Below are 24,368 nucleotides of genomic sequence, written 5' to 3'. Positions count from 1 at the left end.
GGATAACTCATGGTCAGGCTTACTGGGGATAACTCATGGACAGACCTACTGGGGATAACTCATATACAGGCTTACTGGGGATAACTCATGGACAGGCTTACTGGGGATAACTCATAGACAGGCTTACTGGGGATATCTCATGGACAGACCTTCTGGGGATAACTCATGTACAGGCTTACTGGGGATAATTCATGGACAGGCTTACTGGGGATAACTCATGGACAGACCTACTGGCGATAACTCATGGACAGGCTTACTGGGGATAACTTATGGACAGACCTACTGGGGATAACTCATGGACAGGCTTACTGGGGATAACTCATGGACAGGCTTACTGGGGATAACTCATGGACAGGCTTACTGGGGATAAATCATGAACAGGCTTACTGGGGATAACTCATGGTCAGGCTTACTGGGGATAACTCATGGACAGGCTTACTGGGGATAACTCATAGACAGGCTTACTGGACATAACTCATGTACAGGCTTACTGGGGATAACTCATGTACAGGCTTACTATGGATAACTCATGTACAGGCTTACTGGGGATAACTCATGTACAGGCTTACTGGGGATAACTCATGGACAGGCTTACTGGGGATAACTCATGTACAGACTTACTGGGGATAACTCATGTACAGGCTTACTGGGGATAACTCATGGACAGGCTTACTGGGGATAACTCATGTACAGGCTTACTGGGGATAACTCATGGACAGGCTTACTGGGGATAACTCATGGACAGGCTTACTGGGGATAACACATGGACAGGCTTACTGGGGATAACTCATAGACAGGCTTACTGGGGATAACTCATGGACAGGCTTACTGGGGATAACTCATAGACAGGCTTACTGGGGATAACTCATGGACAGGCTTACTGGGGATAACTCATGGACAGGCTTACTGGGGATAACTCATGGACAGGCTTACTGGGGATAACTCATAGACAGGCTTACTGGACATAACTCATGTACAGGCTTACTGGGGATAACTCATGTACAGGCTTACTGGGGATAACTCATGGACAGGCTTACTGGGGATAACTCATGTACAGGCTTACTGGGGATAACTCATGGACAGGCTTACTGGGGATAACTCATGGACAGGCTTACTGGGGATAACTCATGGACAGGCTTACTGGGGATAACTCATGTACAGACTTACTGGGGATAACCCATGGACAGGCTTACTGGGGTTAACTCATGGACAGGCTTACTGGGGATAACTCATGGACAGGCTTACTGGGGATAACTCATGGACAGACCTACTGGGGATAACTCATGGTCAGACTTATGCACCAGTCGATTGTAAACCTCAAGGTCCAGGGAATAGCGGGGACTTTTGACGTTCAGTTCAGCCAATCCCAGGTAAAATCTCTGCCTTGCTGCGACAAAATGCTGGTAAAATCCCTGCCAAATGCCCCACACCCAGGGGACATCCTAGGTAAGGCCCATTCCCCGCTCTTTTTGGCTCGAAAAAACCACCGCATTCACTCGACACTGTGGGGCAGCCTAGAAAATTAAAACACGGCCCATTTTCCCCGCTATCCCCCCGGTAATGTGGCTACAATTGACTGGTGTATTAATGGGGAGAAATCAGCTTTTCCCATTATGATTACAGTTCCTGTACTGATTTATTTTTAAAGAACATATTACGCTAGCCCCATAGACTAAAGAGGGTTGATGTTGCAAAGGAAATTAAAATCTGAGGGATAAAAAACTTTTATAAAAATTCATTGTAATGTAATGAGGGGTTCTGCAATGCAATGTCTGAGTCGTAAGGACTGGACAAGTGTACTTTTCCAAAACTTTCACACTTTGAAAGTGAAAGAAGTTTATCTTCTACCTATTTGATTTTCAAAGAATTGTTTCCGGGTTTTTGTTGTATTCAATTTATAGCAACAAAAAAGGAGTCTAGCTTTTGTCAATACTTAATTAGCGTACATGTCATTGATGAAGGCCAATTGTGATAGAGAATTGGTGAAGACAGAATACTCATTTTTAAAAGAAGAACGGGATAGTGATTTTTTTTGTATTTTTCAATTTTAGAGAATTTCAGAACCCCTGGTCATTCAAATTGATGAGATGAAGAATTATTTATGTCTATATGTAGATGAACTGTACACACATTTTGCAAATACAACTTACCATTGTAAGCAAGAAATAGAGGATCTTCATTTTAATGCAAATATAGAATAAAACCTGTCCACAACAAATAAATTACAATGATCAAGTTCTTGATTTTGAGGACTTTGATGTCAGTTAGATTTTGATAAGCATATTTTATTTTCCAAAAATGGTAAACAGTTGATAAAAGAGTTGATTTAAGGAATGAATTGCCAGATTGATGTCATTAAGCGGGTATGAATGCAGTTGGGCTGGTAAGTGTGGAAGGACTCCATGCATTCTTTAACCAGCCCATCTGCGTTCATACCGCCGATAATGACATCACTCACACAGTTCATTACTTATATTTATACCAATAGTTCATAATTTATTTCAAGAAGTGTTTAAAAAAATATGAGTTTGTTTTAATTTTGTAGTCAGAATGAACAGAAAAACATAATGACTGCTATCATTCCCAAATACTAACAGGTTTAAATTTATTTCCAGATCTTCTTATGACACTTGGGATGAACTGATACATTGGTGGTTTAGAAAGTGTTTCCTTCTTTCTCTGTCTGGAAACAAACCCAACTGATCTATATACAAGTCACTTCAGTGTATTGGCATTGACAAAATTGCTTTTCCAGGTAATTTCAACCAATAAGTTATTCAAAGACATTTTGGCGAATATGAGTCCTTTCAGTTCCTGAAATACAAAGCGGACATTGAATAAAGCAGTGTTTATTTTTGTGAACCACTCATGAATCAGGCTATTTCATGATCTGTCTAAGAATCAGAAGTAAATGGTAATTGATAAACAGGTTTGTGAACCATCCTTGAAAAGTTTGCAAATTATTTCAAGAACTTTATTAACTGTTGATTTTTTTAAAAAGCTGTTGAAGGATTTGTTTCATTTGAATCATCATAGAATGCAACGAAATGTTCATGACTTGCAGATATGAACTGTGTGCATAGGGTTTATGGGTTTTGTAGTAAAACCAACTGTTCCAAGTAATACCATCAGCGTGTGCCACACAAATGGGATTAGTTTTTTACATGAGCTCAATAAGTACATATAGGAAAACAAGGTACCTATTGGCAATTAAGCTCTTCAAAATGAAGATTCTTTAAAGCTATAATCTACTGAAACAGCCTACTAACATTCCTTCAAGTCAATATATATCTATGGCTTGATTTTCATCCAAATCTTTTTTAAAATTGGGGCAGGGGTGACGTTTTTTATTTTTTCTCTTCTACGACTGTTTCACTTTTGAATATGTGTTCATGCTTCTTCTTATTGCATAAGAGACCACATACATGTGTTTCTAGACGAACATGAGCGCAACAATTCTCCTTTTTTATATGTGAATATTATGCATCGAACCCGTAGGTACGAATAAACACCGTTACGGGACGGTTACGGACCGATACGCAGAGACAGATCCTAGTTCAACATTTTTATTTGAGTCAATAAAATTTAAGGGGCGGCAGAAAAAAAGGGGGCAGGCGAGGATGAAAATCTAGCAATAAATTTATAGCTGCCTTTAAGATTTCTCCTTTTTTTGTCAAATGTGTTTTTCTTGCATTGACAACTTGAAAGTAACATTTAAACAAGGGACATTTATAAAGTACTTGAAAAATAAATGTAGAGATAATATAAAGTAAAAGTCATACATGACCCCAAGGGTGTGACTTTATATCAGCACTGACTTCTCACCTGCAAAAACCAGTACACACTCATGAAGAAATCTGCTCATACAGAATGGTATCATATCATTCCTATATACAATCTATCAACTGTTAATGAAAAGTATTGGTGATATAATATTAACTATATTCCCACTATCTCTTAATTATCACTGTATTGTCTTTTAATCAATATGCACAGTAGAAGTGCCCAGTGTTCTTTACATTGCGTGCTATTGGTACAGAACAATCTCAAGAACTATTTTATAAACATTGAAATTAAATTCATCAGTTTATTTTTTTTTTTCATAGAAAAAGAAGTTTGAAATGGTTTTAATAAACTTATCATTCAAGCTCGATTTCAAAATTCTGTTCCCAATCTTGTTAATTTTGTTTTGAAAATAATCATAAAACAAGAGTATAAATACTAAAGAAGAGCCCTACTTCAACCCTCGCCACCGCAGTCAACGAGTTGAAACTTGGCCAACCCACCTAAAGAAGAAAATGGTTTCATCAGTAATAACTGGAAAATTAATTTCTTAGCAATGGTGTCAAATATTCCCTTCCTAATCTTTTTCTGTGATTTCTTTCTTAGCTGTAAGCCTCCATCCACTGAATTAGTCTTTACCAGTACAATGTTTGTTAGTCGTTGTTATAAAATCATTCACTGTTCATTATTAGTTCTTATCCTTTATGTGCTGCATTCTTGAAAGTTTTATTCAACTGAACTAGTCTAAATTTGGTGTGTGGAAGACTATTCCACTAATGCACTAGTCCATGGTATACCGGGGGGGGAAATGGGCCATGTTTTTACCTTTCAGGTCGTCCCACAGGGCCAAGTGAATGAGGTGGTTTTGTTTTTGCCCTGAAAACAGCGGGGAATGGACCTTACCTAGGATGTCCTGGGGTGCAGGGACATTTGGCGGGGATTTTACCAGCTGTTTGTCCCCTCAGGTTGAGGATTTTACCCGTGATTGGCTGGACCGAAAGTCAAAGTCCCCGCTATTCCTCGAACCTTTGGGGGCTGTTGTTACAATTAACTGGCGTAAATGGTCCAATGAAGTTATACACTAAATGTAAGGAAGTCTAATCCACTAAATAGTGTAAGGAAGTATTATATACTAAATACAAACTTCTGAACAATCGGCCCCATGTAAACTATTCAAATGATTTCTAAATGCAAATTCAGTATTGCACACCTTTGAATCTATGAACTATGAATTATAAAGCACTTTGAACCAAAGTATAAATTAAAAGGCATCCAAATTTATGGAATCTTCTATACATATACTAAAATGAAAGTAATTTTATGAAGCAAATATTTATTAAACATTTTGCCAGAATAAATGCACCACAAGAGAATAGATTTCAATCATCTGAAATTGCAAATCGATTCCAGGAAAGAAAAGGCAACTTGCACTATGACAGATTTGCCCTATTATCAATTGTGGTGTGTGCTAATCCATTTCCTAGCCATATAGGGAGTTTATTAAACCCAGGGATAATCATACTGACTGTACTTCTGCTATGCTATGGAGGAATCTGCCGGTCCTGATCATGTTCCCTGCAGGGTGTGTGCATTTTGAAAATTTGCCGGCAGCCAATTATTGTTGTATAAAATTGGATGACATTTATTGATGGTTAAAACTAGTCAACAATGCCATAATTGGTTGTTGAGGAATTTGATCTTTTTCATATTGCATTTCAATTAGAAATTTGATGTCCATGTGTTCGAATTAAAATTTCACAAGCTCAAAACCAATAGCACAGAACACAGAAAACCAACACAAGTCAAATTTTGTTATTTGTTGTTTTTTTAGCTGAACAATAATGTCTATATACCAGTTTAGAGGCATAACTCCAATAATAATAAAGCCAGAGTTATGCACCTATATGTAGCTTTACATACATATATTGTCTCCAGCAATGTGTGTACCAAGTTTCATTTTAATATCACCAACAGTTGTTGAGCTATAGCCAAAGTTTTTGTACAATTAAGACACTGCCACCAAGGCTATGACAACCCTGGATATCTCAACTTTTTTCTTCAAAAAAACAAGAACAACACACTCCACAAAAAATGAAAGTATTACACATTTCATAATTAACACTAAAAACAACAGTTACAGTGCTTGACTGTAAGTGATTCATTCTCCATATCATTGCCATTGGCATTGCCATGAAACTCCAACTAAGAACCATCAAATTAACTATGGCTGTCCCATTTGTGCATCATTTTTTCCCTAGAATTGATAGTTTTATGTGCAGTTTGTGACATAATCAACAGGAGCTTAATTCAAACAGTTGTAAGCATACAATGGAACTTATGCGAAGCTATTCTTAATTAACCTTAAAACGCATTGTCCACTGGAATCTTGCATTGTCATCTATTGCTATTGAGGACGCTGGTATACAGACACTATTGTTCAGTCAAGTCCATTCCCGGAGACCTGTAGTTTTTCTGTTATTAATTTTGCAAATAACTTCTGGGTCTCCACCTTTTAACAAGTTGGCTAGCACTGTTCATAATTTACTTATTGGTGATAGCTGCTATATGCAATTTACATTAATGTGTTATATTGTGCATCCATCAATGCCCTTGGGATGGAGGCATTACATTATTTGGCAGTCTGTACTCCACTGTAACCAGGCCCCATTGTGGATTCCAGGGCTATTTGGTAGATCCCAAACATCAATGTTTTTGCAACTTCATTTTGTAAAAGGAATTTACAATTGCAAAGAAAAACAACCCAGTGATATTAAAATATATAACTGAGAACCAATTAAAGGCAACATAAAAAGAAAAAGAGCAGTCCAACTTATGCCACTTTGTCTACAGATAATACCATGCATGACTGATAAAATATGTCCATTACAGCCCTGCTTTTTTTTTTAACTACAAAACAGCTCATGCATTTTCTGACTAGGGCAATAACTTGAACTAGGAATCAATGAATAGAGTTATTGCATAGATGACATAGTTTAAACATAAATATATATACAATGATTGTGAAACAAGTTATTGCAACTTATATTAATCACTCTTGTTGGCATTATGTTGCATGACAATGTGGTGGAAACCGGAGTACCCAGAGAAAACCCACTTGTCCAACTTGGTGACCACAAGCTACTCACATGCGTCCAGGCTTGGAATCAAACCCGGGTCACCTAAGTGAGAAGCCAGTGCACTAACCACTGTGCTAACTGGACAACCAAGATTCACAACTTGCTGAAAACTTTTCTAGGTCAACAAGGGGCCATTACTTGTATTGAGAATGAATTAAAGTTATAAGCCTGAATTATCTGTCAGCCCTAAACACTCCGGCGAAGAAAATATGACCAAAAGTCTTAGCCTTAACCAACTTCCCAAGTCAAGCAGGACCATAATTTGTATTGAGTCTGATGACCTTATTCTATAAAGCTGGTTAAATTCTTTTTAATTTGATCAAAGATGGCCAAAAGGTGTGATAGGCTAATATTTATCAATAATTACTAGCCTAGCAATATCTGATTGTACACATCAGTTTTAAAATAGCCAGTGATATAGTATGAAATGTTCAATATGAATATGTTGCACCTTCGAACTAGTTAGAATGGTAATATGTCCACATAGTAGGGCTGTGTATTGTCACTCAACTCACGATACGATGCGAATCACGATACGGAGTACGCGATTCACGATATATCACGATACGTTTATATATATATATTTTTTTATGTAGGACTTTAATGTTTGCCTATTTTGTAAATTGTTGGGCATATCCTTATTAAAACTATATTTTTAATGTTTTTATTATTTTGCATCGGCGAAGATGCCTGGTCATGTTTATAGTGTTTCCATTATATTTTAATTCGGCCGGACACAATTTACAAATAACTAGTTTATTGTCTGACTTTGCAAAACCAAAGTTCTCCCAAGCTTTGGACATATATTGCCGGCGCATTTCTCTAGGGTTTCCCTTTACTACCGGTAGTATTTCCTTCCGCCAATCTTGACTTTGTCATGGTTGCCTCAGATTTTACCCCACTGAAAACTGTCAAAACAGCTAAAGCCACTTCAGCCGCATTTTCGCATACAGCTAGTTCGCAGATTCCATTTTTATTCAATTTCTTTTGTCATTCAAATTTAAAAAAGAAAATTAAATTGCACATTTTTTAATAATTTTAGTTTCATTTTTCATTTTAGTTTGAAAAATAAACATGGTGTAGATAAGTAAGGTAACTAGTTGTAATGTATTTTGCTAGCTCTACGTGCTGTTTGCGAAAATGCTGAAATGGCTTTCGCTGATTTGACAGTTAAAAATGAAATTTAACAAATTGACTGGATCATGCAAAGATGTTTGGAAAGTGTTTTAAGCATACAAATCTTAAGTCGAAATAACGAATCTAACGATACGCGATACACACACTTTTTTACAATGCGATACGATACAGTATATCATCGGGTACCGAATCACGATTTCACGATGCACCAATGAATCGTTACAGCCCTACCACATAGGACCACTATTTGTATTATGTAAAAACAATTGCGGTGTTGATTTTATTTGTAGACCATCTAAATCCTGAAACTGTTGCCACTTTAGTGATATCTGGAAAATGCAATTAAAAACTCTTATCAATGCAAAACTCAAAACAGAATAAAAGAATAAATTCAAATAAATGTCATCGATCTCCTTAATTATGATTTCAAGATATCTTTTTTTCTAAGATCAAAGGAACTTCAAAGCTTTAAGGGTGATTATCATAACACCAAGTTATTGCAATGCAACACATAAAAGAAAGAGGACCATGAATGCAATATAGAAATATATACACCACATGGACTGTATATATCATAACATTCATCTATTATGATCAATCATATGATATAAGTGTTCAAAACGGCCATCAATGCAAATACTTCAATGTCTTAATTGAAACCAGACTTCACATTACTGGCAATGATTTTCTAAAAATTATATCAATAAATATATTTAAACAATTTCTGTAAAAGTTCACAAATATCACAAGATATAATCTCTCAGTTTTTCATAATCATGAACATTTTTATAAAACCACTAAAATGAATGATTTCAGCAATTTCTTTCAAAACTGTTGAATTAATCCAGTATTTTCAGACAATCAAATGTCTCTTGAGAAACATTATCCAGAAATGACAAAAGAAAGGTTCTAAAAAAGTACCCTATTAAAAAAAAAACATGATTCAGTAGAGTATAGACCCTTATTGTGATTAATTAACAATTGGCATTTGACATGGAAAGTGCATGTATCACATTTTTTTCAAAACAGTTGGAAACAATTATAGCTATGAAATCCATATTGTATTACATTGACCTATATTTAATTAGTGTGACCAAGAAAAGTGCATGGTTTTTAATACACAGCACGCCTTCCATGGTGCTCTACAATTCTGGGAAGTTGACTGAAATCCATTCAATAATAACAAAAGTTTATGGACCACAATGTTTTACATAACCACCGCTCGAAAAATTGCCAATTTAGAAAAAAGAAGAATTTGAAAATGTTGGACATTTTTATTCCTGAGCTGTGACTTAATAATAACAAATTTAACATAACAATAAATTGATCGAAAATAATCAGCGATCTGTTTGAATTTGGAGCCACTGTAATTTTATGACTTTTGGAAACTTGTGGTAAAATATTAACAAATAATGTAAGAAGTATATTTAAAGGGTTAAAGACGGTCAGAAAGGGTTAAAAAGCCCAATTCTTTTTTTTTTAATTCCAGGGGATATGAATCCCCCGGCGGGGGACCAGGGGATGGGTCGAAATTCCGGGGGGTTTTTCCCCTCGCCGGGGGATATGGCATGTATGGCAAAGTCTCTATTTCATGTATCCCCTGATAAATGTATTTGCTAATATGTTTTGTGGAGTTTTTCTAAACTGCTGCGAAGCTTAAAATATCAGAGGCATTGTTTTTGAAATTGTCAAAATAATGTCATGAGAAGCTTTTAAATGTGTTATAAGAAAGCTTAATTCCAGGAGCTTCCTTCCTTTTTCACTTTCACCCATGTAGTTAGTTTAAAGAAAAAAAGGTCCAACATTTCATTGAAATAGATCCTGATATTGCAGTAGGTGAAGCTATAGGTGAACCCTCATTTGAAATAAACAACATGTGGATAAATCTCGCCCCAAGTCTCCCTAAGACTAAAATCAGACCCAACATGCCAGGATCGTCAAATTTCATTGTCAACATTGTTTATGGTAAATGCAGTGACTGTGTAGCTGGAACATCAACTGAACCATTGGCATTCCAACAAAATGCATTTGATGTGTACGTATTTTCATGTGATACAGTGTACAGTATCCTACATAATCTTGACACGCAGACAAATGAACCAACGCAGTTGGAATGCCAAAATTATTTTTGTTTATTAAAATATGTTCAATTGATACTGAATTAGATAGGTAGTTTAATTCATGCTTTCTGGTTGCTTATTGAGCAGTGATGGATAATATCTTAATAAAGAAAAAGCGTTTGAAAGAGTGAGTTTCTAAAAATAATTGTCATGGTTGCCTCAGATTTTACCCCATTTTATTTTAAATAATCCAACATAATCGCTGCAGAACCACAGCAACAGTGAAGTGCAATTATATAGGCAATGCCTCCTTTGACAAAAAAATAAAATGCTGTTTCAAATTTTACTTATTTTTTCTCCTTCTATGACAGTCGAGCCTGCTGGTATGTAATACCAAGAATAAGGTTGTTACAGATGGTTTCTACTGTGATAAAAATACAAGGTACTAAGCGAATGTCTCAACATGCTATAATGACAGGCATCTTACTTTCTTTTATACCTTCTGCTTCATATCAAATACATAATATATTTACACCAGTGGTAGTATCAACAATGACAACAAATAATGAAACAGCAGAATAGGGAAATAATTTGGCACAATGACCAATATATTTCCATACACATTACCACAATTGATTTCTACCCCAGTGAAGCAATACATCAGCCATAACGGCATGTCATAAATGTGACTACGACTCATTAAAATTTCACATCCTTTCAATATCAGAGCACTCTTGCGGTCAAACTGAAGTACCCAAGGGAGCAGAAATGATGCCAAATGATAGCAGTGGAACCCAAAGAATCAAATATACAATAACTGTCTCTCCAATGCTCCAAGTAATAGGTAACAGACTGCCCACTGGGGAAATAACAGTCTTCATCTGTTCAGAAGTTTTGTTCTTACATATGATTGAACACACTGCATCACTATCTAGCTCTTAGCAGCATAGTAACATTACATATAGTAAAAATGTCAGTGGAATACCAGTGGAATACCACTGTATTCCAGTGGTTTACATAAATACACTGGTATTCCAATGAAATACCACATAATACCAGTGGAATACAAATGCATTTCAGTGGTAAACATAATAACACTGGTATTCCACTGGTAACCAATAATCAGTAGTGGTATGCCACTGGTCAAATTTATTTCAGTTGTATACCAATGGATTTCCAGTGGACTGGATTAAGAAAATTAAAATAATAAATGAAATTAAATCAGGTTGTGCTAAATGTAAGATAAGGTATAAGGGTTAGTTTGGATTCTGGTTACATTATTCATACATGCTATTCTGTGGGTCAATGGGGGGGACACAGTAGGCCCCTTGGTCTTAGGGATGTACTCTGGTGATAGGGAATGGGCGGCTGGCCCTTTTGAAGCTTGTGGGAAATATGCATTTTAATGTTCCAAGATTGCAGTTAAACATAGCTTTTCTAGTTGTTAATGCACCAGCCAGACAATTGTAACCACACCCCCACCCCCACCCCCCACCCCGGGCTGAAGTACACCAAGGATTGAGAGGGGATGTTTTAACCTTTCTTGTTCATCAACTTTGTGTACAGATGGTCATGGATTTGTGGCTGTAGAAATATTCTTAACAAGGTGTTGAAAATCAAAAGAAGATTTTTTCATGAACCCAAACAACTGGTTCTAATTTGAATTGGTTAAGAAATAGTTTTCTCATATAACTTTTGTTTTATTGACCATGCTGTATATATATAATTGATAGGCATTCATAGTCGTTTATATATGATTTTTAAACTTCACAATTGACTGAAGTTTTGTTTAAGCAAATGTCTGGAGTCTTTGGAGTTTGGTTTGCCATGACGTCAATGTGCCAAACAGTAGTTTTTAATCTCCACTATTAGACAAGGCCTAAAAAAAAAATACATTTGGTTCGGGTTACCCGACCCTACCTACGGAATAGGCGCCGACCCTACCGTTTTTATAGTCAGTTTGAAAAAAAAAATTAAAAATTAAAAAAAAAAAAAAAAAAAAAATCTCGTTTTTTTTTTAAATTGCTTTTTAATATTAAGTTTAAACCTTAAATGCTTATACAGAAGATAGCTTTAACACCATTCTCCAATGATGAAAATTATTTTCTTATATAAAACCTAATAAAAAAAATAAATAAAAAAAAATAAAAAGCCTACCTACCCTACCTACCCTACCTATTTTTTTAAGGATGTAACCCTAACCAAACAATTTTTTTTTTTAGGCCCAGCGTGAAAATGTAACACATTGGCTGATAGCTGGTAAGATCATTAATCTATGTGATTTCTATCCTCTACAGCAATTCAAAGTCCATTAATTGTCTTTATTACTGAAAAAATTTGCACACACAACTGAATAACAACAATAAGCCACCATTTTGAAATGAACCGGAAGTACACTTTGCAGACGATAATGGATGAAGCTTTCAATTTTTGAGTAGGTAATTTGACCACTATGGCAAACTGGTGAGTTTTTACCAATCACTTGTAGATTATTGTTGAACTAAATTGGTTTTGACTCCTTACTAAATGTACAAAATTATTCAATGACAATATCAAGTGACTGTTATTTCTGGAAAGAGCATGTCAATCGTCAGTTTGAATTTTCTTTTAACTAATTTAATTTCTTATAATTAAAAGTTATAATTTTTTCTACAAAAAAAACATAACCACTTATTGCAATTTTGCTTCATCGCTTTGAAATGGTTTTACTTGTGTAATACTTTCATTTCATCGGAAAAGAGACAATTTAAAGAAGTCGCAAAAATATGTGACATTTTAGAATTTATGATTTGTGACTGCATTCATTTAATGTTCTTGGGTGATTGGGTGAAGAAATCATGTGTTACTCATAATTGTTTATGATATTCACTGAAATAATTGTCCATTTTAGACTCAATGGAGACAAGTAATACACAACCAGTTATGCAGTTAGTTAAAGTGAGGATGTCAACTTTCCCCGTTACCGGTACGCCTGACACCTGATCACTTTGACACCGTACAGAGCCCCCCTCCACCAACATGTCCTGTACAATTTCTGCAGGTACTCACTTCTTTACGACACTAGGGTTATTGGTAAGGGTTTTAGTTAAGATAATTTTATAATTTATGAAGTTTTTTCTTGTCGACTCATGAAAGCGTCATAGTGGATTTCAATGGAACAAAATATATATTTGACAGAAGTGAGTGTAGCTGTTAATATAAAGTCGTACATTTATTGTTTTTCCATAGTGGACCCATTTCTCCCAAACATAGTCATTCTACTGCGAGAACAATGCCCCTTAACTGTCATAAGACTTGAGAACTTGACAGTAGATTGCAAATAGTTTACTTTAACTTTGAGGCTTATGTAAATCGGCCTGTACCTACAATAAATACAAGCGATTTTTTTTTCAACTGCAAAGTAAAACTTCAATGTGAACTACTTAAAATCTCATCAATTCTATAATCCTCTAGAGTTAAAATTTACAATTGGCCTTATTTAAAGAAAGAAGACTTTATTTTAAACTTGCTTCTTATCATTAAAATCTAAATTCAATGTCATATGTTTTTCAGGGAAAACAGACTTAAAATAGAGGAAGACAACTGCCATTTGAGAAAGAAAAGGAGTACATGGGCGATATATATCACTGCACTGCAGTATAGAATCAAATCATCTACCAACTCCATGTTAGTTGCTGTGGGAATCAACATTGATACAGATGCAATTTTGGAAACTGTCCAAAAATATGAGTTACACTATCTTAACTAAAGAAGAAGTAAAAATCGTTCCTGTATAGTGAAGGACTGGCTTACACTAACTAGATGCTAAAAAAGTTTGGCAAGTTGCTGTGATTAAATAAATTACTAACTTTTACATCAACCCTAAAGAAGAAGAACCATCATCATCTACAATGATTACATCATTTTGCAATGTGTATATACTCACAACAGTGTTATGTGCCATAAAAAGTGGAAGTGTTATAAATGGACATCTTCCTGATTCTAATGATTAGACTTTTTTATTATAACTTCTTAAACAACTACAAAATTTAATGAATTAGTATTATAAATTAATGTGAGTTCAATTGCATTACTTAGTTTTTTTAATATCAAATGTTTTTGTTCTTCAAGTTTTTGTTCTGTAATGCTGTTGATTAAGCTGACCTGGGTGTAAATATGTTGTAACATGCAATATGGATATTGTTTCAAATTAATGTCACAGATACTAGTGGTATTCCACTAAAAGTTTACCGCTGGTATTCCACTGGTATCGTAGTATACCAGCGGTAAACTTTGAGTGGAATACCACCAAAATTTACCGCTGGTATTTCAGTGGAATTCCACTGGAATGCCAGCGTTAAACTTTTAGTGGAATACCACTAATATTTACCGCTGGTATTTCAGTGGAGTTCCAGTGGAATACCAGCGGTAAATTTTGGTGGTATTCCAATCAAAGTTTACCGCTGGTATTCCAGTGGAATTCCACTGAAAAACCAGCGGTAAACTTTTAGTGGAATACCACCAAAGTTAAGCGCTGGTATACCACTGAAATACCATTGGTATACCACCGGCATACCGCTGGTATTCCAGTGGTATTCCACTGACATTTTTACTGGAGTAGCCAGTTTATGTATGGTAGCTGGAACAGTGTATGTATGGTAGCTTGAACAGTGTATGTATGGTAGCTGGAACAGTGTGTGTATGGTAGCTGAAACAGTGTGTGTATTGTAGCTGGAACAGTGTGTGTATAGCAGCTGGAACAGTGTGTGTATGGTAGCTGGAACAGTGTATGTATAGAAGCTTGAACAGTGTATGTATGGTAGCTGAAACAGTGTGTGTATGGTAGCTGGAACAGTGTGTATGGTAGCTGGAACAGTGTATGTATGGTTGCTGGAACAGTGTGTGTATGGTAGCAGGAACAGTGTATGTATGGTAGCTGGAACAGTGTGTGTATGGTAGCTGGAACAGTGTATGTATAGTAGCTGGAACAGTGTGTGTATGGTAGCTGGAACAGTGTGTATGGTAGCTGGAACAGTGTGTGTATGGTTGCTGGAACAGTGTATGTATGGTTGCTGGAACAGTGTGTGTATGGTAGCTAGAACATTTGGCAGTATTATCATGACACCTTTTATTTGCGCTCGATAGAAACATTTGAGTGAGAACATTAATCCATTAGATCTTAATTTCAGTCATACTGTTGTTTGCAATGACCATGGTACATATTACAGTTAAGGTTCCTTGTTTTGCAGTATATTGCTCTTGGTATATTGTGACACCCCTACAAGAAAGGTCTAGCGGAACAGATGTCTGCCTCTCACCTAAAAGGTTGTTGGTTCAAGACCACCAACAACACATTCTAAGTATACATGTTTCAGTTGGTAAATACTCATTACATATTTAGCAAATGGGACTTAATAATAAATACTTACGAAATTTCACCAAATACTTGGAAGGCACCTTTCAGTTGATGTGTTTCTATATCTGGACTCAAATCTCCAACAAATATATGGAAATGCTCTGAAATAAAAAAAGATTACATTCACATTTGTTATTCCATGATTTGCTGAATATATATGGGGGGGGGGGTCACCCATTAGTTTCTGCATATTGTCATTGTGTATTAAACGGTATTGTCTTCCATAGAGGCCAAATTTTGACCACCGTTATTGTTTTTGAATGACATAGATAATGTAAATCAAGAAAATGACAAAGCTACTGTGGTGATGACCTTTGTTAACAGACAAGCTAAGACTATACTTATAACATACATAATTCAAAAACTGCAAATAAGTGTTTCCAAACAAAATAGTGAATTAATTATATTTTATCAGCCACAGAATAGTTTTAGAACTATTGAGATAATTTTGCATTCACTTACTGCTAGTGTCCTGTTTTGGAACATTGCTAGGTGATGTGGCCCAATTTACTTTCATTTCCTGCAAAGAGAGAAGGCATACATGTTCATTGTCATCATCTTAAATTTATTACATAAAGTTTATATATTTAGATGTGTTTAGTGTGAAAAGCCTCATACACTTGTACTAAGCAGTCAGATCTAGAATCACTTGTTTCCAAAGGTAAATATGAATTCTTAAAACCCTGAAAAAGAAATAAAGAACATTAGATCATAGTAGTTATGATATGTCTACATACATTTTCTCATATGTATATATATGCAACAGAGTTACAACACAGTTGTAAAACAGCCATATTTTCTGCTGAATAATATTCTTTTATAACAAAGGTCAGCTTGAAAATTACTTTTAAATGTTTGAAACATTCATATACTGAATGGAATAATAAAAAAAAAAATTATGTCCTTTTCAGAAAACATTAGAATAACAACTATCAAACTAGAATTTGATCACAATCGTTAACCTATTTCAGAACCGAAGGGCAAAAAAAGATATGCTATATAATTCAGCTCAATAATAATTATGTACATTGTTTTCTAAGATGAAGTTTACTGTCTAGAAAACGTATCGGCTATCTCAACAGATCAGAAAGGTATCATGATAAAAACTTGTGGAAGAGTGTCCGATATTTACACTCCAAATTGGTACAGTGACTACCAAAAGAAAAGAGATGGCCAGCTCAATATCATTATTACATTGCTAAGAATTTTAATACAATTTTTATGGAAATAGTATATTTTCGTATTTTATTATGCACAACTTGACATTCTGACAATTAGAACAGAAAGTATTCGTAGAAAACAAAATGAGGGTTCCTTAAGGGAACTATGAAAATTTAAATATACTTCTAAAAGCAAAATAACTGAAAAATATATCAATAAATTTCACACTAACAGATAAATATGAACAATTATATATTGTGAATTATCAGGAAATATCTCAAAATATCGAGAAGGGAGTTGGTGTTATTGCTTCTAGGCATTTTAATTAAATATTTCCTTGGAAATGTTTCATTTATCATAGAACCATACCAAGATGTTATTGATAAATAGCTATTCCACTTTCGAGAAAATTAAACCCAAGCATCTCCTAACAATTGTTACTATCATTTAATCAAATAAAAATCGTCTTTGAAGATAAAATATTAACAATAGAACTAAAATTCACAAGTAAACATCAGCCAGTCTTGTATCCCGGAGGCTCCTGCAACTAGTATCTGTACACTGTTTCCCCACATTACAGTCAGGCAGCTCAACAACACTGCCACTTTTCATTTAAAATATACATTTCATTAACTTTATTCCATTAAACCCTAAAAGACTAAGGATTTAAGCCAATACACAATGCGTAAAACATAAGCGGAGAAACAAAGCGAATATACGTACAACCCAAAAATAGAAAATGGAATTTTTAAAAAGCGCAGCTATGTATATGTTAACAGTTTTGAGTCAAAACAACTTCTACTTGAAATATATTGAATAATCATCTATATCAAAATAATACTCTAGTCAATAAGGTTCAAAGCATTTTATTAAATATTTAAGTATTTCTAAAAGAGACATATTACAATAAAGTACCCAGTAATAGGAGAAAAATAAAGGTACGACATGTAGGATATTTTAATGATGTCTTTTAGTTATAACCAAAATGTACAGAAGTGTCCCAATTCTATACTACAAACTGTGATTATAAGTTTCCTAAAAAAAAATATATTCTATGCAGAACATGCTAAAAATAAAGATTCATGTAAATGCGGTTACTGAAAGGAAGCAAGGTTCAAATTCCAGCCATCAGTTGACAAGACATAGTCAGTGGAGTGGGCTCATGGAACAAGCAAGTTCTGATATTGTTTGGCATTACAATGCTTCCACTCATTACTGTTATTCTACTTCATTTCCTTCAGAATTGTGTGCTTATTTCACAAATTGATTTATAGCAGGATGAAATCAGAATAAGAAAAGAACAATCCAATAAAAGAGAAAATCTGGTTTTAGGGAATAGAGTTCTCCTTATTACATGGAGTCAATTAGGAATTACTTCTTTATATGAAGTATCATAATAATACCATAATATGTATATTCATATTTTCATACTGACTTTTACTGTCAAGAAAAGCATGATTGAAAATGAGTTGATAAATATAATGCAACAAATGATAGATGCATATTGCAAAATTTAATGAAATTAAAAAAGGTATAAATTGCTTTTGATGTTTAAACTGTGGAAATCCATGTAGAAAGACTTGATGCATGATATATGGCTGGACGATATATTACTGAATGTTGTATGACTGGACAATTATATGGCTGGATGATATATGACTGGACTATATATGACTGGATGATATATGGCTGGATGACATATGACTGGATATATATGGCTGGACGACATATGACTGGACGATATATATGGCTGGAAGATATATGGCTGGACAATATATGGCTGGATGATATATGACTGGACTATATATGGCTAGATGATATATGACTGAACGATATATGGCTGGACGATACATGACTGGATGATATATGGCTGGACGATATATGGCTGGATGATATATGACTGAACGATATATGGCTGGATGATATATGACTGGATGATATATGGCTGGACGATATATGACTGGATGATATATGACTGGATGATATATGACTGGATAATTTATGGCTGGATGATATATGACTGGACAATATATGACTGTAGGATATATAACTGGACATTATATTGCTGGATGATATATGACTGGATGATATATGGCTGGATGATATATGGCTGGATGATATATGACTGGATGATATATGGCTGGATGATATATGACTGGATAATATATGGCTGGATGATATATGACTGGATGATATATGACTGGATGATATATGACCGGATAATTTATGGCTGGATGATATATGACTGGACAATATATGACTGGATGATATATGACTGGATGATATATGACTGGATAATTTATGGCTGGATGATATATGACTGGATGATATATGACTGGATAATTTATGACTGGATGCTATATGACTGGACAATATATGACTGGATGATATATGACTGGATAATATATGACTGGATGATATATGACTGGATGATATATGACTGGATAATTTATGGCTGGATGATATATGGCTGGACGATATATGACTGGATGATATATGACTGGATGATATATGACTGGATAATTTATGGCTGGATGATATATGACTGGACAATATATGACTGTAGGATATATAACTGGACATTATATGGCTGGATGATATATGACTGGACATTATAAAACTGGAGGATATATGACTAGACAATATAAGACTTGATGATATATGACTGGACATCATTTGACTGTATGATATATGACTGTATGAAATATGACTATTTGATATTTGACTATATGATATGTGACTGTATGATATTTGACTGTATGATATATGACTGTATGATATATGACTATAAGATGTATGATTGGATGATATATGACTGTATGATATATGACTAGATTATATATGACTAGATGATGTATGACTGATTTATGACTAGATGATATATTACTAGGTGATGTATAACTTGGTAATATATTTGTCTGGATGATATATGACTAGATAATATACGAATTGATGATTGGATGATACATGAATGGCATGTATGACTAGCATAAATGTGAGTGCAGCTATGACATCAGAAAATTTTGATTGTATCATACCCTTTCTTCTGCCTGTTCAAGTGTTCACAAATTCACGTGTTTTTTTGTAATTTAAATTGTGACAGTAATTCATCGTCCATAAAAAAGACCCAGAGTATTCACAATAGGGTTTGTAATAAATAAATCCTCACTTTATAAGCAATCAATATGTTAAGGTATGGTCATCAATTTCAACCCCCAATAACTTCAATTAAATAACATGCAAAACTCAAATACACCAAAGCCTGCCAATTGGTACCATATTTTCTCTGCAACAGTGTGTTTCCTGTGTCCCTATGTGGGGGAAATTCATCCCAGCACTGCATTCAATGGTACAACTAGTCATGTGTAAATGGGACATGTGTTGAATGTAATCCATCACATTTCATTTCAGGCAATCATTAAAAGCAGTAGTTTCACATTGAAATAAATACATTGCATGTGTCTGCAAATCAACAAGCAACTGAATAAACAACATACAAGCTTAAATAGAGATGTTTATTGACATTGATTGGAGAAGTCAAAGGACATATGAAGGGCATTTATCAGAGATGTCGAAGCAAATTTATCAGAGATGTCAAAGGACAGTTCAAGCACATTTATCTGAGATGTCAAAGGACAGTTCAAGCACATTTATCAGAGATGTCAAATGACAGTTCAAGCACATTTATCGGAGATGTCGAAGGACATTTATTGGAGATGTCGAAGGACAGTTCAAGCACATTTATCGGAGATGTCAAAGGACAGTTCAAGCACATTTATCGGAGATGTCAAAGGACAGTTCCAGCACATTTATCGAAGATGTCAAAGGACAGTTCAAGCAAATTTATCGGAGATGTCGAAGGACATTTATTGGAGAAGTCAAAGGACATTTATCAGACATGTCGAAGGACATACATTGGAGAAGTCAAAAGACATCTGAAGGACATTTATCGAAGATGTTGAAGGACATTTGTCTGAAATGTCAAAGGACATCTATCAGAGAAGTCAGAGGTCATTTAAAGTGCATTTATCGAAGATGTCAAAGGACATTTGTCTGAAATGTGAATGGCCATGTATCATTTTACTTCCATTATTGTTTAAAAAAAGCACACAGCTTGCTCATATTCTAAATGATCTCATATATATATTATATAAACTCAGTTTAGGACTAAGTGATCAAGCATTGTGTCATTTTTTTAATAACTGCAAAACGTCCTTTGGCCACATTATGGTCAATACAACAGCAGCTGTCCAATACATTGATTGTGGAATTATGCATTAAAAGTGACCATCAACAGCCGTCATACATTGCCATCAGGAATTCATGTCACAAAATGATTTTTTCAACTGTTACCAAAATTGTTATTGACAATTTACCCAATCCACTTTGTAAATCCACAGGAACATCCACAGGAACATATATCCGAGTTACTTTTGGTTTTCCTTAACATAATTTTTCTAGCCCCCTAAAAATATGAATAATAATGCAACAAATTTGTTCCCCTGATTCATAATGCATTCTCTACAATGCTGCAGCAAGTGGTCGTCATGAACTTGATATTACTTAATCAGAAAAATGATGTTCTTTCAGCTAACGCCTCGGTCAATAATGATTTTGTGGTCCATATGGAATCTTATTTCACAGCTCATAAGTTAATAATTGTATAATTATAGAAGTTGAAAAAAAAATCAGTTACAGATTTTCATTGTCATTAGAGCATTAATTATCCCTCAGCATCCAATAGAACACACTGTACACTTTTTTGCTGACCTTCCAAAATTAAATATATTAAACAGGTTTTTATCATGGCAAGCTATCTATTGAATTGACCACGAACCAATTAGTTTCTATAAAAGCTGTAACTACTGACTTCAGTAGAGGAATCAAAGGTTTTCCATGACCCTGTTACTTAGTGCAGACACATGAAATAGTAAAACATCTATGAGGAAAACAACTAAGGTATAGATTTAACTATAACAGTCAGGTATCATAAAAACTTTTTTTATTTTTTTTTATTTTGTAAGGAAAATGAATGTTTTATACTTTTATTGTACTGATACAAGGCCTCCTTACAAAATCAGAACTAGAGATATCACTAAGATGATGACTACCCCCACAGGACACAGAAAGTTACTGACTGACATAGGCAAATATTGAAAATCCTTATACATGTTTAAAGATTACGTGAAGAAAAATATTTCTTTTTTGCCAAAAGACCAATGTCAATTCTTACGTGATAAAGTGCTGTTCCTCGGCCCAAACCGCTGCAGAGACCTTGACCAAGCCATGGGTGTGTCATGTTGGTATGTTATGGTGGTCAAATTATTTAGAAATTCCACCTTGAATGAACAGGTTATGGATGGGAAACAAAAGATGGACAGGTGGATGTGACAAGATTTGTGATTCCTGTACAGCTCCTGCATCACGGAGTATAATAAGTCAACAAAGAACAACGCTGCACTGTAAGGTGTTAAAATACTCTTGTAGTGATTTCCTGAAATTGTGACAAGGCAAAAAGTATCAACATCATGCTATCTCTCGATTCAATTATCATTTTGGAATACCATATATTTGAAACAACTTATATGACCACATTGTTCATTTCAACACTATTTTGAGAAAATTCATTCAAATCAATGTTTAACTACCTCACTTCATAACAACCTATTAACAAATATCCTTCCACGATATCAAAAAATACCATAAAAGAGGATATTCAGTCAATTTCATGATGAAAATCCATTGGTAAGGCAGGCCAAGAGCTAGATAACACCAACAACAAGCTCCCAGGGGACATGTCTTCCCATCGGTACCACCAGTGCTTACACCTTAGCAATGTTCTTACCCCTAGGCCAACTCTTACATAACAAGGTACTTAGCCATATTGCTCAAACAATGGGCACCTTTTTCGCCTGTTATAATGAGCCTGATATAATCAACGTTAGTGACTATAATGTTCCAAGGTCTGTACTTATTCCCTGGGTGAACACTTCCTGCCTATAAACATATAAATTATTCAGAAGAACAATGTCAATATTGTGTACTAAGCTATCTTCTTCAGATCTTGTATCTCATAAGTTTGTCCAAAGTCTTACTGCAGTTTTCATTGGTAAGAAAGTTACAACAGAGTTACTTTCTGCCTTGAAACAAGTTTGAGTTTAAACGCTTAAAATAGCACAATTCTAAACATCTTATATGGGCTGATTTTAGGGCTGCACACTACATAAAAATATTTTAAAGTATCCTGAAGGGACACCAACAGTTGAAATCAAGTGGCCCTCTAAAAATTTATCAATTCTATTTTTTTTTTTTAAATATTTGCCTTAATATGGGCTTTATTGCATGTTTTACCAAGCATCTGAAATGAAATATGGTGTATAAGGGCTTTATATTATTCTCCAGTTCAGTACTGTACCTAACACTAACCCTTCACACTTTTATGAATGAAATGTCTACCAGTTTGAATCATGTCTATGACTTCAACCATGTTTGATTTATGACCAGGTAAAATTTTGCAGACAGAGGCTGATGCTGTTGACACTGATGCCGCCTTAGAAAACAGCACTAAGGCAATACCTCTCTCTTTTTTCTAGGAAAACATATGAGCAGAAAATGTAATTTCTGCTGCATCAACTTGCATTGAACATCTTATTTTTGCAAGTCAGGGGTGCTAAAAGGCACAGACTGTGCTCAGTAAAGCTGGTGTTATCCTACTTTATGATGCAATTTCACATGATTTTTTCCACTAATTGATTCCTACAATATGAGGCATCACAGAATTGTGTGTATATTGTAGTGTCTGAGTGTTGTGCCACAAAGAAGCTTCCCAGAATGACTAAATATCTTTCCATCACTTTCTATTGCCATTTACATTGCAAATCCAAGAGCTGTCGGAAGTTTATCTTTGTCAGTTCATTGTCTTTTGGTCAGATTTATTTTTCCAGGAAATGTGTCAGCATGAACTGTTCAGGCAGTTTATTTTCATAGTCAAACACTTTGTGCCATCTACTATAGAGACAATTTGTGCAGGTGGGTACAAATTAGTGAATGTTAAATTGAGCACCTAATGAGTTTACAATGTGTTACCAAACTATTAATTCTTCCTTAGGCATATATGACACCACACATTACATGCATACAATCTAGCTTTTAAAATATACATCAAGATTATTAAGTTCAAAGCATTTTATTTTTAAATCAACCAAATATAACCAACTGAAATCATGTTTAATCAATTTATAAACCTTGTGTGACGAAATTCAAACACCGCCTGAATCATTGACAGACTTTTTATATGTTTTTGAAAGTCACAACCATGAATTTCCAATGTAGAAACCAAAGTGTAACATACCGTTTAGCAAATTCTATCTTTCCAACCAATAGCCACAATCTCCCAAATACTTGCAATTATTAATATGTTTATAGTAAATGAGTGATAAATTAACCTAAACCGTGACAAGATGTGATGGAGAATGGAAGAAAATCTGGCGCATACATTACCGAACCATAATGAGCATTTCTGGAACAGATGGTGTATAAGTCATGTTAACACATGTTACTACACCCCCAGAGCCTGCCCAAGTTGTTACCATAGCAACATATGTGCCCATGTGGTCCCTCCCCCAACTTAAGGTTCAATATTTTCATTTCAAGACCCTTAACATCTCCTTATACAGAACATAACATTAAATATAC

At 34.8% G+C, this 24,368-nt stretch overlaps 1 protein-coding gene across 11 annotated transcripts in view; it reads right to left on the bottom strand.

Annotated features, from left to right (window-relative positions):
• Window positions 1–24,368, bottom strand: part of LOC128212358 (nucleolysin TIAR-like) — a 147,481-nt gene that overhangs the window by 36,310 nt on the left and 86,803 nt on the right. For all 11 annotated transcript variants that reach the window (XM_052917774.1, XM_052917777.1, XM_052917776.1 and 8 more), the window contains 2 exons: window positions 15,975–16,032; window positions 15,526–15,613 (listed from right to left, as the gene is read on the bottom strand). In XM_052917774.1, the coding sequence (XP_052773734.1) occupies window positions 15,526–15,613; window positions 15,975–16,032 (146 nt within the window). The remainder of the gene's footprint in view (window positions 1–15,525; window positions 15,614–15,974; window positions 16,033–24,368) is intronic.

The sequence above is a fragment of the Mya arenaria genome, chromosome 12, assembly GCF_026914265.1.
Source record: "Mya arenaria isolate MELC-2E11 chromosome 12, ASM2691426v1".
NCBI lineage: Eukaryota > Metazoa > Mollusca > Bivalvia > Myida > Myidae > Mya > Mya arenaria.
The sequence above is the reverse complement of the archived record's forward strand: the minus strand, read 5'-3'. Positions and strand labels throughout refer to the sequence as shown.